General features: G+C 33.1%; 1 protein-coding gene across 1 annotated transcript; it reads right to left on the reverse strand.

The window, feature by feature from the left end:
- Positions 1-14,947: 14,947 nt before the first annotated feature.
- On the reverse strand, positions 14,948-19,844 carry LOC140004438 (probable aldo-keto reductase 2). The gene is made up of 5 exons (XM_072082242.1): positions 19,251-19,844; positions 18,760-18,963; positions 17,338-17,510; positions 17,135-17,237; positions 14,948-15,965 (listed from the first exon to the last, which is right to left on the reverse strand). Exons 1-5 carry the CDS (start codon positions 19,464-19,466, stop codon positions 15,621-15,623), a joined length of 1,041 nt encoding a protein of 346 aa, XP_071938343.1. The 5' UTR covers positions 19,467-19,844; the 3' UTR covers positions 14,948-15,620.
- Positions 19,845-20,768: the final 924 nt, after the last annotated feature.

Here is a 20,768-nt window from a genome sequence, read left to right on the forward strand (position 1 = left end):
TTCGGAGGTTTAACCGGCCAACTCGATAAACAAATCAACCAATCGAATCTAGTCATTAATTGGATCACATAAGAACGGGAATCAAGAATCGCAAGTTCAACTAGTGAAATTCAGAAAATCATGTGGGTCAATCGGTTATATAGATAATCCGAAATATAATCTTTTGTTATATTATATGACCATTGGTTCAATCGAAAAATTTATGGTTGAATCACTAATTAGTTATATCATGACTTTGCTGAGTTGATGTCTTGACTGGGTCTAATAAATTTGATAAATAGTGTTCGTTTGAATAATAAAGCCTAATTATTTTTATGTGAACCTGAGTCGAGTTGATCTGTTAACAAAGTTGAAACCAAAAGTTTGGTTTAAATACGTATATGAAAACTGAATGAGAGTGTTAGTGTATTAACTTTTGACTCGAGCTCTGTTAATATCGAATCGAGTAAAACTATTAATCAAGTTATTTGCCAACCGTTTTTGAATAGTTTGGTTTGACTACATCCAACAATTTGAGTAAAACTTTTCACGAGGATAGTTAAAGGTTGCTTGATAGGCAAATGTTTAAGAGAGATGTTAGTTGATTTTTTTATAAAAATAAAGTTAATTTAGAAAAATGTCTAAATATGAAAGAAGTATATATATATATATATATATATATATATATATATATATATATATATATATATATATATATATATATTACATATGGCCTGTTATTAGAAAAATCCTATGATAAATGCTTTAACATGTCGTCACTGAGAAGGAAGCGACATAGTTCCAATTACTAATTTATGCTTGATAGAATGGAATATTTCAAAAACCTCCCTTGAGGTTTTAAATAAAATAGATCAACGTTCTTGAAATTTTAATTATTATACTTTGTTAAGTTTCAATTTGATGAAGTGAGCCTACATGCATAAATATTAATGTAAAATACTAGAAAGGATATCTTTTCGAACTTACCCTTACATGAACCATTAAATTTTAATATGAAAAATTAATTCAAAAAATAGACTTGAACTAAAAAATAGAAGAATTTTCAAAAAATATAAAATCTCTATCTTAATGCTTAAAGACACCTAGGCCTTGTTTGGCAAAGTGAGTTTTTGCCAAATTTGTTTCCTACAAGTTTTTTAACAACTTCAACTATAGTAATTTCAAAAAATTTCTCAAAATTTTTAAACTGCACACTTTAAAATATCCAAAACACAAAAAAAATTTCCCTTCCTCCTTTCTTCTTCTACCTCAACCCACCACCACATTCGTCACCAGTCAAGACCAGGCGACGCCGATTCTGGTGCCACCCACCTCTTTTTTTTCTCTCTCCTCCTTCCCTCCCCTCTTCTCGCCCGCTCTCGTCCTCTCTTCCCCCGCATCTCTCTCCTCCCTTTCCTTCCCTCTCCTCCTCCTCCTGTTTCTACCTTTCTCCTATTTCCCTCCCCTCTCCCTCTTTTTTGTTTCTACTGCTATTTGTTCTGGCGGAGGGAGAGGGGGAAGGGAGTAAAATTTTTTTGCTGCTTCATTTCCTACTCCTACTAAACTATTCTTCCTAAACGAAATCAAAATCCCAACAAGTCAACATTCTTATCCGAAAAAAAAAAGTCTTAGTAGATAGATAGACTAGTATCCTTGTAGGAGTAAAAAGCTATCCATCTGGTGAAACATCTGATTCTTGCAACTTCAATTCATGACTGGAGATCACGTGCCAAATCCGAAACTTCCCAGACTTGCAAAGTTTAGACTTTTATATGCCCACGCTGAATTGCACAAAACCCAGTTAAAAATTACGTCTTTAATTTCTTTTTGCTCCGAATTCCCACCACCAACACTAATTAGCAAATATAAGTAGAATCCACGAATTAATATAATATTTTGATAAAATCAAAGGAAAAATAATCATAAATTTAAAAATAAAAATGCAACCTATCAATTTTCACCACACCTAAACTATGCTTGTTCTCAACACGAGAACAACAAATCAAATAATTAAGTTCAAATAATGGTTATAGCCCAAATCATCCATCATCAAGATACAACTAAAACATATGTCAAGTATTAGTGGTTGGTCTCGAGGAAATATCTCTTCGGTTAACTTTTAAAACTAAAGACCCTCTTAATTCTTGACTAACTAATCTAAGAATATAAAATATTCAACGAACATTTGTCGGCAAATAGTTCAACTATTAAGTAAAATCTCAACACTAAAACTCATGGATCAGCAAGCTAACATAATCATTATATACTTCCACGTTTTTCACTAGTAGCACATTTTTTCTTTTCTCTTTTTAGAATTATTTAGTCCCTAACCATTTCAAGCCTTTTTACGCAAATTCCAACATCTACCAAATGAAAGAGGTCAGCTACTCAATTCTCATTGTTTAAATACCACATACTCATAGTTATCACTACTTTTTAATGCGAAAGTTGACACTTATAGTGAAAATCCCCGATTACTAGGCAACGATAACTAACAGAATATAGCCAAACATAATTCACAAATAAGTACCAAAATAAAATTAAAGACCACACAAGTCCGCTTTATTTTTCAAACATGAAGAATCATACGAAAAATGCCAGAAAATATTTACAATAACTAGAAAAGTTAATCAAAAATTGTAAAAGTCACAAAATCTCAAACATTCATTAGAGAGACATCCTTAAATCTTATCACATCATACTTGACACATTAGCATTTAAAACCTTAACAATTGTCACATTTGAGATTCTAGCTACTAATTATCAAGAATAACTACAAAAATGCTCAAAAATTGACAAAAATAGATGAAATTTGAAATTTAAAAAAAAATGCCAAAAAATGTGACAATGATTACACTTGCACTTTACCAATATACTACCCCCAACTCCTAAATCTTATATTGTTCCTAATATAAGAAATAAAGAACAAAATAATAGAAAGATGAACAACGAAACTTTTCTGAACATGGAGGTGGGCATCATATTGCTAAAGATCAAGAGCAAAAAGTGAGATGAAACCAATAGAATGAAAATAGCCACCAAATTCTTCAGTCATTTTAGATGTGAGCACACCTAAAACATAAGGAGTTTTCTGATAAAAATTTTCTAACTCGCCAATTTCAATGTCACTCATAGACATGGGCACATCTTGTTGACCAGTAATCTTCTGAAATTTCTGAACATGTCATGAAAACTTGTCAGTTACTTAGGTATGGGCATGCCTTGTCTAGTAGTAATCTTATATCCACTAAAACAACAAAATCAAAATTAAACAGGCAAAACACAAGAAACCTAAAATAAAAGTTATCAAAATAAACAAAAAACGAATTGAGTTATTTCCCAATAAGTGCCCTTCTTTAATATTTTTGACTAGACATTGCCATATTTATTCAAGAAGGATAAAATCTTATAACTCGTTTAGTGTTTCATTCTCTGTGTAATCTTGATAACTTTCGTAAGTAGAGTGATCCATAAAAACACGAGTTACTTTCTTCCATTAACTAGTAAATGGAACCAAACAAGTAAGCAATGACTTAATTTTTCACTTATTCCTTCATCACGAGCAATTATCAATTCAAAATATTTGGCTATCGCAACTTCTAACTTATTCCTGCTATGAAACTCAAAAATTTTTAATATAACAAAGTCAATTTCACTTACAAAAATTATAGAATAAGAGTTAAGAAAATGTCGGCTAAGGAATAGAGAAGGTGTCATCACATTTGAAAATTGTTCACTAGATTTGTTCACTAGAGCGATTTGACATTGGAGTTTCATTTCTTCCTTTTGAATTTCCTTTTCAACTATATCTTTATATCATTTTTCTTGAAACTCTTGCAGTTCCTTAACACTTGTCGGGGTAATTGCACTTTCATCTTTTTTAAGATCCATAATGGTCTGTGAGGGTGATTCTTCACAAATTTGAGAAGTCAATTGCATCACTGTAGATACCAATAGACAAATTTAATCCGCTATGTTTCTAATTTTCATTTCTGTCTCCTGCTGAAATTGATATATATTAGTAGCTAGTGATTCAATAATTTCTTTAAAAGACATACTTGGCAAGGATGATGATTGTTGCTGTTGATATTAATGTTGAAAATCTATTGGCCTTGCTGCATAATTAAAGTTGGAGTTGTCCCACCGTGCTTAATCATATACGTTTGAATAAGGGTCATCTCATATTTGAGATAAGGTTGAAAAATCTTCAAAGGTATTGATTGGGATTTTCAGGTTATTTTGAAATGCGGGGCACACATCGATTGAGTGACCCGAGATATAACAAATTTTACAAGTTGCAATAGCCAATTTTTCTACAAGAGAGATTAGTGTATCTAAATGTTGATCATTAGAAGAGACACGAGCCTCATTAATCCTCATAGGAATAAAATTCTGGCTATTACCAAAATATTGAATATTAGCAACCATAAATTAGTAAAAAAAAGGAGAAAAATAAAAATAAAATTTGAAGAAAATAAGATGAACTCAAAATGAAAACAAATTAATCAGATACCAGTCCCCGGCAGCGACGTCAAATATTAACAGGAATCGAGTATATGCAATAATAAATATCTATTCAAAAATTGACAGATATTGACCTTGTCTAATAATAAATACATTCTTAAGAAAAATATAAATTTTGTATATAACGATGAGTAGGATTAAATTCACAAGGATTGAAAAAAAATTCATTTCTTCCAAAGTCCAGAATAAGGGGAATTTTTATAAAAAATAAGAATAATTCAAATAAAAAGAACTAAATGACAATTTATTAAAATTGAAACAATAATAAATAAGTTTTAGCCAAAAAATAACTTCAGAGATGGTTCACTCAATTGATCATTGACGCAATAATAATTTCATTTACTCACTCTTAAATAAGTTATAACTGCCAAATAAGCAATGTCAATCAACTTCTCCTTATTGTATTGGTGGTTAAGATACAACCGTTAACCATTGTCCTAATCAAGAAATAACTTTAGGTAAGACTTTAGAGTTCAATTTTCTAATTATTTTAAGAATTAGAGAAGTCTTATTCTAATCAAATAACATGCTATAAGAGTTATTTTAAATTAGTTCATATGTCCCTGATACAAATTCAATCATGCCAGTTACCACTAATTTAAATCAATTAAACAATTACGAATTTGATTATTCTAATTGGATTTTAGGTTATTAGATTAATTAAAACACCGAATTCTGGATATTCAAATAATATAATAATCATAAGAAATTAAATCAGAGAACATATGAATACCAGTAAATAAAAAAAATAAATGTAATCAATTCAATCTCACAATTTTAGTTGAATCAAATGGTTCATTGTTGCTTGACTAGAATGAAAAGTCCAGTTTCTCCATTGAAGAAATCCCATGCGAAATAGTTAAGTTCGAAGATTTTTCTCCAATTGTGAGATAAAAAGTCAAGAGGAAAAACGGCAAAAGTACGTTGTTCCTGTTCCTACGAGAAAGCAAAAGATATAGATCACAACGTTTTTCCTTCATTTCGTACTCCTACAGCTAGGGCTGTCAACGGGCCGGGTCCGGGCAGAAATTCATTATTCCGGACCCGGACCTGAATTAATATACCGGATCCGTCCCGTTTATCAGACGGGTCTTTTATTCTATGTTCCGGATCCGGATCCGGGTCGGGTCTACCCGCACAAATTTAGCGAAATTTATAATTTCTAATAAAAATGAGAAAAAAATATATTTGTAAACTAATTTCTAACTAATGCAAAGAAAAAATCAAATAAGAAAAGAAATCAAATTGACTTTACTCAAATACATCACTCTAATCAAATTATATTGATAAATATATATATTTTAAATTATTAATTCATTTATATCCGGATCCGGATCTAATACGGGCCGGAATACTATATTCCGTATCCGACCTGGTTTTTTGTTTGACAAAACGGATCCGTATCCGAAAAACAGAATTAAATCCCTACCCATACCAACAATAATTTCACGGATCCGGATCAGATTCGGATCTAGACCCGACCCGTTGACAGGCCTACCTACAACTACTAAACTACCCTTTCTAAACGAAATCAAAATCCCAATGAGTCAACATTCTTATCCGAAAAAAAAGTCTTAGTAGATAGACAGGCTAGTATCCTAGTAGGAGTAAAAGGCTATCCATTTGGTGAAACATCTGATTCTTGCGATTTCAATTCACAACCGGAGACCACATGCCAAATCCTAAGTTTCTAAACGTGAGTTTAGACTTTTATGTGCCCACGCTGCATTGCACAGAACCCAATTAAAAATCACGTATTTATTTTTTTTTGTTCCGAATCTCTACCACCAACATTAATTATTAAATATAAGTAAAATTGATCAATTAATACAATATTTTACTAAAATTAAGGAAAAAATAATCATAAATTTAATAATAAAATGCAACCTATCACTCTACTCCTCTCTAAAACGTACCTTCAACCATCAACAGTTAGATAAGTAATTCTGGTCATTTTTCCCCTTCAAATCGAACTCTGTCAAAAGCCTCAGGCAAGGTTCCTGAACTCAACCCTAATAGAGAGGTAACACAAGTTGGATCAGTTGACAAAAATCGATCGCTTTCTCATAAAAGGTCATGTGTTCAAATTCTGCTGTTAATGTAAAGGATTGTATTGATGGGTGATCTATAAAAAAACTCTATAAATGACCTATAATTTTATAAATATGTTCTGATCCATAGTGATGACTGAAATTGAATATATTCAAACTTTTTTTTTCGTACAAAAAAATCCCTATGGGAAAGCCAATAGATTTGTCAAACCACATAATTCCTCCCAGTGATTTTAATAGATAGCGGTTGACAAGATCTTGACTTTCTTTCACCACCGAAAAAAAAAGATCTTGACTTTCTTAAATATTGCCAAAGGGATCCTATTCAAACACAAACAAACAAAAAAAGAAAAAGAAAAGGCACTACAGTAAATATATCCCATCAAACTTTTGATCGCCATTCCCGTTGAATCGTCAGAGTGAACAATGAAGGATGGAATTAATTGATACATTCAATATTCGAAACAGTGGTCCCAAAGAACGGTAGGTTCATTCTCTAGGTACTGCTTAGCTTTTACCATAAAAGGAAATTTCCGGCACATTGTACTTTGGGTTAATTTCTTTCCATCCTTTAACTATACTTGGATTTTTATTTTGATTTCTAAACTTCAAAATAGAACATTTTAGTCCCTGAAATAAAAAAAGTTGTCTAACTTAAGTAAAATTGTTGATGAAAGTAAAGTGGGACAAAATTTTATATTTTAAGGTTAAAATGTGACAAATTATATACTTTAGAAAATAAAGTGAGACGGATATGATATTTTAAAAAAAATAAAGTGTTCCATTTTGAAATCTAGAGACCAAAACTGAAATTTAGATAAAGTTAAAAAGTACAAAGTGAAATTAGCTGTTACACTTTTCTTGCAAGAAATATCTTTCAGTTGCATTGCAAGCTTTTTTGTCATCAAAAGCAATATCATTACATAATACACAAATATGATGCATGGAAAAATTAAACTAGCCAGTAAGTTCATATGATTAAAATACGAATTAATATTTTATACACTGACAATGTAGTTACTTTTTATTTTAGCAATTATAATGCATGTCAAATATACAGATTTGAATTTCAAATTTAAATTCATATTATGTGACATGATCTAAATCTATTAGTGTAAAAAAATTTATACATAATAATGTTTAAAAAGTTGCCCTTAAAACATCTTTAGTTCGTTACTTAAGAATAATTAGGAAGACATAATCAAATATTAGTTTTCTCTATTTTGTGTCTTAAAATGGCACCAAAAGAAAAAACCACACCAAAAATGGGAATCTGTTCATATTGTAAATTTCAAAATTGCCACCAATCAACTTAATAGTAATACTTTTTTCAGAGCAAATCTATTCTTTCGTTAGAAAAGTGACACCTTATCCATAGGGTTAATTACAATTAATCCCCTTAAAGTATACCCAATTTCTCACTTATCTCTTACCTTTAATTATTATTACTTAATCCCCTATAGGACAAAATTACCATTTTATTAGTTTGACTTTTCATTTATCCTTTTTCCCTCCTTTTCCCCTCTTTTACTTCTTTTTCTCTTCTTTCTTTCTTCTCTCTTCCACCCTTAACAGAAAACTTTATCTAGAGATTGTAATTGGGTTTATGGGTGAAACTTTGGAAGGCATCAAAAGTTAATTTCAATTTGTTGTACGATGTCACGTGTTGCAAATTCCAATTAATAATCACTGATCATGTAACAAATTTGTCTTGTGATATTTTCTTGACAATAAAATAAGAAACTAGAACAGGAAGGGGAAAAACAAAAGAATTGACAGGTCAAAAAATGGTATTTTGGGGAAAGCATTTGAATATTTTGTGATCATTTGAAAAGCGATAGATCTTTGCAATTTCTCTTTTTTACCTTATATCACTAAAATAAAGTTTCTTGTAGGAAAGAAGAAGAAGCAAGAAAAGAAGAAAGAGACAAAAAATTAGAGTGGAAAAGAGGAAAAAATACGAAAGGGTCAAAAAATAAAAAAGAGAAATTAGAATAATAGATGGATAATTTTATCTAATAGGAGATACAGTGATATAGAAAAATAATTAGGGAATAGAGTGAGAAATTGAGTAAACTTTAAGGGATTAATTGTGCTTAACCCCTATCCATATCTTATCATGTGACCCCAAGTATGTTATTGTTTGAAAATAATACTAGGAAGAATTGACTAACAATGGTAATTAGGGTACCACCGATAATAAGAATTTTTTTTCAATTAATTATCATCATTTACATCTACTCTTACTCCTATTCTAATCTATAACGGGGGAGTGGCTCAACCGAGTCATAGGAACCGACGGAAACCGACAATGAGGATGGAATGGTTATTCTTGATAATAAAGTACTATTGAAGCGGAGAACTTTTGATCCAATTTGCTATCAAAACTGCTTTCAATGATGTACTAACATTTGACTCTCAAGTTTGGTGAGCCCTTTTCAAACCTACTGTCTGCAGTTCAAGAAAACGTGTGGTGGAACATTGGAAGTCTACTCCAAGCACAAACTGGAGCTTAAAGAAACAGATGCTGCGAAATTCCTTTTGAGTTCCTCAATTTAAGACAATTCATTGTCCTTGGAACCACCAATGTTTTCTTATTCATCATTCGAGTGGAGCAGCAAAAAGATCTCAACAAAATTTTCTTCTTCGTGACTTGTCAACATAGGTACTAGCACCTAGCAAGTTGGGTCCTCCTTTAACAAGGGGACTTTGACTGAAGATAACATAAAGTGTGGTAATTTGTTGTCTGTAATCATTCATTCTATCAAATAGCGGAAGTGCCCCAACCACTCACCTTTAGCTCAGCGGCCACGTACAGGGATTGAATTTTTGCTTGGACCATAAATTGGAGTTTCGCCCTCGCGTGAATAGTCCAACTGCAGCGTCTTTTACCAGTGAATCTTGAGGTTACAAGTTCAAATCTTCACTCCGCTGGATTCCTTTTCGCACTTAACGTGTTCGGGCCGGGTTGGGGCGCCTAATTTGAGCCGCAGGAGATTAGTCGGACCCCGTAAGGATTGATCCGAACACCTCTATGTCAAAAAATAAATAAATAAATAAATTAGAGTTTCGAATCTCACCTACTTTAAAAAGAGATGGGTAAAAAAAAATGTCAAAACATACGTTTGATCTAATTATATATCTGTATATTTGTTACGTCTTACATAACCTCGTTAGGTGGTAGCAGTGCCTTCCTCCTTTTCCAAACATATGTTTCACTATTAAAAATTTGTCCTCCTAATTCTTTTTTCTTTTTTTTTATTTTGGATTTAGGTGCTTTAGCACTTCCATAAATTAACTTGTCACAATTGAACCTCCTCAATTTTGCTTTTTCTCAATTTCATCTTTGAAAAATTAAAATTTTGAGTCAATTTTGCTTGTTGCCGTAATCCTTCTAGTATTTAAGGAAAAATAATCTATCTAAATTCATTAATCACTCAAACGGCCTTTAAGGAAATCACAAAATTTGCAGAAAATTTATTCACATCACACCTTTTGATGGAAAGAGGAAAAAAAGTCTCTCATTTTGAACCCTTTAATACTTCCACTAGTTTTTTACGCGGTTTCACTCCATTTTTGTCGTTAGGTTATATGGTATTCTTCTTTGCTTAAATTAGCCGTTTTTCCTTTACAAAAAATGATAAAGTTGTGGTGGGTAGTGAAATTTAAACGAAACTTAACTATTGAATATAATACGGGGACAAGCAAATTAAAAACATCCGGTCATCGGTGAATGCGAATCTGTTGATTTACTAATTTCCATCCCAATTTATGATATTAGTACATGCTAATTATTTTACCCCAAAAGCGCTGTTTCCTGTAAATAATTATGGCAAAATTATAGTGAGAAGATAGATTGATAAAAAAGTTTAACATTTCGAGGGGGCCACATGAGAATAAGCAAAATTTAAGGGATTCAATTAGGTCATATAATTATATAAATGATAGTGGCACATTGCTATTCTTTTTTTCTTTTTTTTTTTTTCCTCACTTGTGGTTGAAGAAGATTGCTCCAATTAAGGGGCTTTTATACCTGCATCTTGGTTAGGTACCTCAAATTGTTCAAATCTACGAGTTTCAATGAGTGCATTTGCTTGGACCATCTGAAGAATTAATATAGCAGTTGCAATGTCAGCAAATGCTAAGGTCTTGTAGTGGGGTTCAGCATCGATGGTAACTGATCAAGTACAATATTTTTGCCAGTCCGCTTTCACTTGAAACTGATTTGGTTTAGGTTGTGATCAGTGATAAAGGTCCAACCAATAAGACCATAGGTTTCAGTCAATTGAAGTATGGTAACTCAAAAAAGAAAAACCCAAAAAAAGTCGACTTCATGGCTTTTTTTTTTTTTTTTCAAAAAAATAGTAAGGGAGGGTTGGAAATTAAGAAGCTAGGAGAGACAAGAAATCAACTCCACGGATTTTTAAGTGGAAGGTTTTGAATCCCAAATCTCATACTTCCTCCGTCCCACTTTAATAGTCCTGTATTCCTTTTTCATCTGTCCCAAATTGTAGTCCACTTTCTAATTAAAGAATGTAGTTGTATTTTAATTTTTCTAAAATACCCTTATTCAATATAAGTAGTTGTTACTATAAACCTATCCCATTTAATGAGAGTTGATACTTTTTTTACCATCAATTTAAGTTCCCATAAAGTTGTACCATATTTAATGTGAGGGTATTTTAGAAAAATAGCAATCTAAATTTACTTTTCCAACAAAGTTAACTATTTTTTCTTAAACTGTGAGAAAACAGAAACAGAACTATCAAAATGGGACGGAGGGAGTACTTAAAATCCCTTCCACCTTATCATTGAACCTAACTTTCCCCCAGTTTCATGGGTAGTTGGTTGATACCTTACAAACGTTTAGATTTTTTTTTTTTTTTTGTCTATTCAAGGGAGATTTTTTAATTAAGGGATAATTTCATAAACTTTCCATGAGATTTCTAATTATTTCACTGGTCTCCCTCTAAATTTTAAAAATTATATTATCCTCTCTTGAGATTTATTATCTTGTAACATTTAGATCCAACCAACAATTAAAAAGTGTTATTAAGAGAGAGAAAATAATATAATTCCACCATCATCGGTCATCCATTTACTGTTTATTATTAGGAATCAAATCACAAATGATATAAAAAATACTAGTACATATCATTCTGTATATTTCACTTAATGTAAGATCCAAATTGCTCTTTTCAGTTACAAACTAATTGTCAAACATGATCAACAACAAATAATAAAAAAAATATGTAACTAAAAAACTACAAAGAGCGGATTTTAATACCATAAAAATCTCAGTAACTAACCTTAATATGTTAACAAAAATATTTATGATATTAAAGTTTGTTTTATATAATATTTTGATTGTAATTTTTTTAATTATTTGTTGTTAATCATGTTTGATAATGGTTTTGTAATTGAAAAGAGTAATTTGAATATTGTATTAAGTTAAAAAAATATATTAAATGGTATACTATTTTTTTATACTATATATGATTTGATCCCTAATGATATACAACAAATTTTAGTAATTTTCTTTAAGGCGTGGGTTGATATTAAATTAATTAAATAATATAGTAGATGAGGGACAATGATAAAATCATATTATTTATTCTCTCCTAATATCACTTTTTAATTATTGATTGGACCTAAATATTATAATATAAATAATCTCAAGGGAAATTAATGTAATTTTAAAAAATTAGAGGGAGTCCAGTGAAATAATCAGAAATCTTAGAGAGGTTTCTAAAATTATCCCTATAATTAAATCTTACAAATGATAGAGACAACTTTGAAAGTTGACGTTATCTAATAGCTTTTATTAACCACCCCGCACCCAAAAAAAAAAAGAGAAAAAAAAGAAAGGCAAACGAAGCGTAGCAGATGGACAAAAGGATTCTCTTCATATTGTCGGCTACTCGCTGCCGTTTGGGCCTCATAAATTCCCGGTTCCTTGGGCCTTCCCATGTTGGTGTAGACCTAAACTTCTGTATGAGCGTTTCTATTACAGCCTCTCTGTTATTCGGGCTAGATGTCAAGGCAGGAGCACAATCTACCATTCACTGATGTCCAAAATGGGTAATAGGCCTTATTAATCTATGGGGGGTTTTGAAAAGATAATTATCAGTTCTTTCTAGCGCATTAATGTGATAGATTTGAAATCCGTTCCCCTCAGCAAGTTAATTGGCATTTGGGTGGAGTGGAACTAAATGAAAAATTTGAATCTTGAAGGTTTATGTGATTTTCAAGATTCAAGAAGCTCAAACTCTCCAACGAACGAAAAGATTCAAGTTAATATCTATGTTTTCAGAATCGGACCGGGTATCGACTCGATCAAAACTCAGGGGTCAAGGGTCAATGGGTTCAACCGAATTCGATAGGGGTTGAACCCGATGACGTCATAAATAAAAATTATTTAAAAATTAAAATATTATATGTAAAATACTTAATAACATGTTAATATTAATAAAGGTATATTCATATGTATTTGATGTTTCAAATATATTTAACAAGAAAATACAAAGAAATTAGAACAATCAAATAGCAATTTATATTATTTAATGAGCATTAACAAGTTTAGAATTAAAATTATGGACTTAATTGAAAAATAACACCAAACTTTAATAAAATATTGATGAAGTATGAAAGAGGTATATTAATAGTTTTTAACAATCTAGGGGTCAAAACATAATATTAAAAAAGTTTGAGTTTTTTTTTCAAAATGCTGATTGAATCGAAAAATCCAATTTTTACTGGTCAAACCCGATTTTTGACTGAATTTGACCGGATTTTTACTTACTCGATTTTTTAGCATAACTCGGACCGGACACTTGGCCGATTAGTGTCCGGTCCCCGGTTCGACAGGTCGAACCGATCGATCCGGTTTGAATTTTAAAACACAGGTTAATATATGGACGCAAAACCTTTTGAACGAAAAAAATCATGAAAAGAAATAAAATTCGTTATAGGATATTATGATAGTATGTTAATTTTATTGATAATTGATGTCCAGAGATTTAATTCATACGCTTGTTTAATCCTCCTTTTAACATGATTTGAATTTCTTGTAGCTAGAAGCCAAAAAATAATAAGGGATCAAAGCATTAAATCTCCTAAAGTTTGGTGTCATTTGCATTTTAACTAGGGATGGCAACGGAGCGGGGTTGGGGCGGAGGACCCCTCCCCCATCCCCCGCCCCGCTGCCTACAAACTCCCCCGCCCCATCCCCCGTCCCCCGCTCCCCCCCGCCCCGCCTCGCTTCCCTCGCGGGTGGCCCCGCGGGACTAATAAAAATTTGTTATATAATTTTATTATGGTTAAATTTTAGCAAATAATCAAGTATTAAAATATTAACACATCATCAAATTATTATCCATTGTAATTTTACAATTGAAACTTATAAAAACAATCAAATAAAAATTATTTGAATACAATCCAACATGATGAAATAAATATAACTAAAGTAGCCAAGTTTTCACTTTTGGCACAAATACAATCACTAATTCATTATTGTGCTTGTGCTTTTTTTAAGAAAAAAATGTTATTGTATTAAGTATAATTAGGGATTTAGTATAAATATATTAGTAAATTTAGTATAACTAATTAATAATTTGTATTAGTACACATATATAATTATTAGTATAATTAATAATATCAATTATATTATATATACTAATAGACATACATATAACTAATAATATCATTATCATAAGTTTGTAACTAATTAAATTATATATTATATATATAATTATATACATATATATTTTATATATTTATTTTTTTAAAGCGGGTGGCGGGGCGGGGGATGGGGCGGGGGTACACTCCCCCGCCCCCCGCCCCGTTTCTAAGCGGGGGCAAAAAAATTTCCCCCGCCCCCGCCCCTGCCCCCTCCCCATTAGCCCCTCGCGAGCACCCGCCCCCATTGCTATCCCTAATTTTAATCTCTAAAAACAACATTAAAGAAACTAACATAAAGCTAGAAGCATTTTACAATTCAAGTTTTTAAAATTTTTTTTAAAAAAATTTCTTTTTTTTGGGTGTGTCTTTTTTATATAGCAATTTTATTTCAATGACGAAACAAAACATCTTTTCCATAATTAAAAGCTTGAATATCTAATTTACCTTCATTTCTAGTAATTAAAAGCCAATGCAAATGAATATCTAATTTACCTTCACTTACATGTCAAGTATCAAAAAGTAAATGTTCAAGAGAAATGTTGAATTGATAGATTATGGTAAGAAAGAAAATCAAGAGTCTTTCCAGAAGAAAGTTTAACTTAAGCAGGGGTAACTAAAACAGATGCTATTGAGTTGAAAAATTGATCTTTCCTGCCGAGCACAGTACTCCTCGCAATGAATCAGGGAAGTAGAAATATCAAGCAAACATCAAAGAAGACAAAACAGAAGTATCCATTATCAAATCCCATTATGCACCAAAGTGAAACCACAAGTACAAACAACAACAACAACAACTAGTAGCCAAACAGCATGAAACACAAGCTAGCCATCAGCCAAAACAGAAACAAGGCAGGCTAAGCTCCATTATCATATCCCAATTTGCTTTTATTACAGGAATCTTTGGCCCTCCAGCAACAACCTCCTTGGCAAAGTCCCAAGACAATGGCTAGTACACTAGTAGTATCAGAATTACCAGCTTTGTGAAACACTGCTAGATTTCTGAATCTCCATGTATAGCTGATGGATGACTGCAACAAAAAGAAGCCTTCAGTGAACACCCAACCTCCACAGCTCTTCATGATAGGGATGATGCAAAGATGGTGATCTTGCAGAGAATGAGAAGTCGCTGAAGTGAAAAACCCAATCCACCCACTAAACAAGCTGGGTTTACTAACCCATCCCGTCAAAACCCATCACCCAAATGACCCAACCCAACCTTTAAATTAAGTGGGCGGTTTGGACGGATTGTTGGGTTCTGGGTTTTATTGCCAGCCATAATAAAAAGTACAAACAAACAGATAACAGAGCTTCACGTAAACTATGTAACAGACCTTCAAAGAAAACAAGAGTACAGAGGAATCAGCTACCAAGAGCCAATACACCTTTCTATGTAGCTTTCCAAGATGACAGAGGCGGAGTATTTGCAAATCTCCAAGTATTTGCCATTATAGCAGGTGGGTATCTGTCACCCTTTGCGGCATTAGCTGAAGCAATTGATTCAAGCTCAGCCCTGTCTTCCGGTGTCAACTTCACCGATAAGGCCTTGATGTTGCTCTCCAGGTTCTCAATCTTGGTGGTGCCAGGAATGGGACAGACGTCGTCCCCTTGATGATGAACCCATGCTAAGGCCAATTGGGATGGAGTACAACCCTTTCTTGTTGCCAACTGAGCAACCTGCTCGAACAGCTTGTTATTGTGCTCAACATTCTCCTCCTGAAACCTCGGGATCCTCTACAAATGCAGCAAACATTTGTTGTAAACATTAAAATCATATAGACTGATTGTACCCATGCACCTGTGCTTTGCTTTTCAAAATCTAGCCCAAAAGCATCACTTACTAAGAAGGCACTTGTAAATTTTACCAAGAGAGTACATTCTCACCTCCGACCAGAGAATTAAATAAAAAAAACAAAAGAAGATGATGCCATGAAATCTTTTGTACTACTGCTTTATACTTTCTAAATATCACTCCAGGCACATACATGCCAAGGTAAAAGCAACAAGGGAGTGCAAGAAAGTGTAATATGGGGATTGGACTAATATGTTAGTACAATCTCAGGGAGTTGTCACATGGTCAAAAAGCTAGAGTAACAGCAAATGTTCAATGACATTTCTGAAATTAATTTGCAGCTACCATAAGTTCAAACCAAATAGACTCAAGTTTTTAAGTGAGAAAATGAGATTTAAAATGCAGAGGATACTGTTTTAGTATCTGCTTAACCATAGTGGATACTTATTCACTATGAGTTTCACGAATTATACTGAGGTACAGTGCCCGTTCCAGATCTTTGCTTTAAGATTAAAAAAAAAATGATGTGGTGCTTTTGCCTGTTTCTAAAAGATGCCGTGTCAGATATGGTGGCAGGGAAAGACAGCAGAAAGCATATGAAAAGGAAAATAAAACAATATGGCCGGTAACTGCTTAAAAAAATGGAAATGTGACCAGCGACCAAACAGGATAACAGGTAGGTTTTTCATAGCAACAACTGGCTACATTTCACATCTGAAACATAGACTTCAGAGAAAGTTCAAGTAACATAGCAAAGTCACATAAGCCAAACACAGGAAACTATAGTCAAGAGAACTTAGTCAAAAACAAGATAATAGGAAGATTTTTTTTACTAACGAACAACTGCTTCCATTTCAGTTCTGAAACATGGACTTCAGAGCAAGTTGAAGTAACATACAAAGTTAATTGAGAACCAAAAACAAAGGAAGATATACGCAAGAAAACTTTTGTATATTTTCTAGTAAATCTAAGGAAACCACGAATTCAACGTATTACGAATTCTGGAAAACACTACATGGGCTGCAAGGAGGGGTAAACAATAGACTCAGATTACTAGATGTAATCTGCAATTGGAGTAAGATTTCAAATTGCACAAGCCTTGAGCACATACCTTACGGAAGTCATTACTAGTCAAGTTCTCCGTCAACTTTGCACCAGATGCGAAGAATCCTCTGCCCAGAGGACTGAATGATACAATTCCTATGCCTAGTTCCCTATAATTAAAAATCATCCTGAATTAGTAAGCTGAGGGGGCAATACAAGCTCCCAACTATGGAAGATTATTATGTGGAGCATATCTTTTGGATGACTTACCTGCATGTGGGAATAACCACTTCCTCAGCATCTCTTGTCCACAAGGACCATTCTAGTTGCACAGCTGTTATGGGATGAACAGCATGAGCCCTCCTGATTGTTTCCGGAGAGGCCTCAGATAGACCTATGTATCTTACTTTACCCTCTTCAACCAGTTGCTTCAGAGCTCCAACCTAGAAGTTGCAGGTTATAGAAGGATTTCAATTCACAAATCTGTCTAATGTGCAAATCTATTTGTAATTTCACAACAAATACAAAAGCACAAGCGAAAAGGCTTGGGGACATCCATCAACTTCCGGTGAATACTTAAAAAAGCAGAGGACTACTAGCGCCTAACTAAGCTATAAAACATACACGAGTGATATTGCAAAGACATGAATAAAATTAAGAGAAAAAGAGGGGGGGGGGCATGAACATATTCTACTGTAGAATTAACCTGTTCTACTTGCATAGATTAGAAACGATGGAATTCAATCTTGGAAAATTCAATTCACTTCACAATAATGCAAGTTTATCCAATTAGATTCTCAAAATCAAATAGGAATCTACAGATTACATAAATAATACTGCAAAACTTAAAAACTCATTCTACACCATAATGAATTGTTCTGATCCCTCAGTAATGCTTGAGAATCTGAATGAATTAATCCAAGAAAGACCAATAAGATCTTTAAAAAGAAAAAGAACTAAAAAACAGACTGATAAGTATCAAGGGAAAAGTAATACAAACCATGATTTCAATAGGAACGCTTTAATTAATTTAATAGTTCTGAAAACAATAGTTCAATGTAATCCAAACAATGCTTAGCTGCTGTTTACTTGCATAGGCTTCAAATAAGGAAATAGATTTTCCCTTTTTTTTTGTGTTGTTTGTTGTGTTTGGGGGGGAGGTGGGGGGAATCATTGCACAGTAATGCAAATTTATCTAACTTTGATTCATCATGATGAAATTCAACACTGTTCTACAAAAGGTTTTTTTGGTTGTATGTTCTGGACAAGACGGTCCTCATGCAGTTGTCAAATGCGAACTCAATAGAGCTTGCCTATGGTAAATGTCAGGTCTAAAAGGGTTAGATTTTGATCGAAGCCACGAGCTCGAATTGACCAAATGTCAGCTCATTGAACTCACATTCAGTAAATCCTAGGACCCTATGGACTAAAACACACACACACCCACTCACCCACCCACACACACACAACCCCCCTCTCTCTCTTTTGTAGAATATTTTTACATTTCATAATAATTTTGGGAACTTCTCCTCATTCTAGAGCTCAAACACGGAACCATGGTTAGCATCAATGATAGCAAAACTTGCACAAACTGCTATATGACAAATTGCTCTGATTGATTATTACTAGAACTCGAACTGAATTAATTAATCCAAAAGAGATTGATGGAAATAGAAGACCACGAAAACAAACCGTGATTTCAATAGGAATCGTTCTGTCAATCCGATGAACAAAATAGAGATCAATATAATCAACATCTAGCCTCTTCAAACTGGCCGCACAAGCTTCCCTCACATAGTCTGGATGGCCACATGCTACATGTTCTCCAGTTGGCAAAATTCTTGACGCAAATTTCGTTGCAATTTGAACTTTCTCCCTTTCCACCCCCTTCAATGCCTACATCCACAACACTCAGATTAAATTACCAAAAAGCAAAATCCCCCAATAAAAAAAGGGAGAAATTTCCAACCACATCTCAGCTGAGTTAGTATAGGCATAAAAAAAATCCAAAAACAATATAAAAATCTTTACAAACAAAAATCCATCAATAAATCGAAAAAACAAAAAAGAAACAGAAATTGCATTTGGTCATCATTATACTTTCTTGAACCCAGAAAAAAAAAAAAAAAGAAGAGGAAGAGAAGTTGGTTTTGGCCATTTTGGCTTATGAGGTGTGACTTTACCTTTCCAATGAGGATTTCATTAGTATGGGGGCCATAGACATCAGAGGTGTCCAGATGAGTGATACCACTATTGATGGCATGGTGGATCAGCTTGATCATATCTGGCTCAGGTTTTGGAGGGCCATAGCTAAAAGACATTCCCATGCAACCTAAGCCTTGGGCTGACACCTCTAGGCCTTGTGATCCCAGCTTGATTCTCCTCACTCCTGCCGCCATTTTTGTCTTTATTGAGCTCTGTTACTAAATTTTTTCCAAAACCCTGCTGGCTTTTCTCCTCTACTGTTCAGTTAAGTATAGAAAGTAGAAAGTAGGGAGCGTCAAATAGAGAATTGGATGGTATGATGACGTAGTCAGTGAGCTCATCTAGTGGACAAATTGCAGACAAGATCCGGCACGGATCCGACTACGGTGCCCGTGCGGATCCTATGGTGCAGCTATCTGCACCAAATGAAAATCTGCCACTTCCAGCAACTTTGGACACTTGTCACGCACTGACATCGAGGATGTCTGGTGAGCTGGTGGGAACAGTGGCGGTTCAGCTGGGCACCGGTAAAGCGGTGTAAGTTTGAAGTGACGTCTCCAGAGTGCAGCCCTAGTCCACTAGGAGTTGAGGACATTTTTTTAAGTGGAGTGTAGTTGTTTGTGAATTACTTGTAAAATTCACCATAGAGTGTAGTTGTCGATAAAAAAAAAATATAAATAGTAATAAAATATTATACTTACATTGTTGTAAATATGTATAAATAATTTATTTAGAATTATAAAATATTTAAAAAATATTATATCATTTTAGAACGATTGATCTGACAATTATTCCTGTCTCACCTCGTGCAGTTGAGGCACGGATTGTTGTTGCAGGCAGCAATTAATCATATGAAAAAGTTGACCGCCATTTGATAAAAAATGAAAATGTAGGGTTCATATGATATTTTATATATCGATTTTAACATTACGAGTGAAAATTGCAAAATTTATTTTATTTTTATAAATTTTTAAAAATGGGTTACATCTTGAATAAAGTAAATTGCACGTGGACTTGAATAAAACTGACACAAATAATTTTTTCTGACAATCGTTTGTGCCTCTTGTCCGACGTGAGGAGCGTGGAATGGGGCCGGACAAATTGTAAAATAAAGATCCGGCAAAAAGTGGGCACATGATGCTATATATAAATTAATCACCAGAATCGGATTTCTTTCATGGCCTTTCAATCTCCTTATTTTTTTTCACTCTCAATTGTGCTGTCACTAACTTACTAACACACACAACAAGCCAGAAAAATCAATTAGATATTTTTTTTTAAAAAAATTTCCAGCAAGAGATAGGTGAAATTTAAAAAACAAAAAGGAAATCAAGTGATCAGAATCCAAAAAACCTCTGAACCAAAGTCTCATAGACTAATTTAGTTATTTAATTAAGAGTACTTGAGATAATATCAAGCTGAACAATTATTCCACCTAGTATACTACACAATCAATTACATGTATATAGATGGAAAGGAAAAGCAACAGAAACTTG

Source organism: Coffea arabica, chromosome 3c, assembly GCF_036785885.1.
Source record: "Coffea arabica cultivar ET-39 chromosome 3c, Coffea Arabica ET-39 HiFi, whole genome shotgun sequence".
In the NCBI taxonomy this organism is placed as follows: Eukaryota; Viridiplantae; Streptophyta; class Magnoliopsida; order Gentianales; family Rubiaceae; genus Coffea; species Coffea arabica.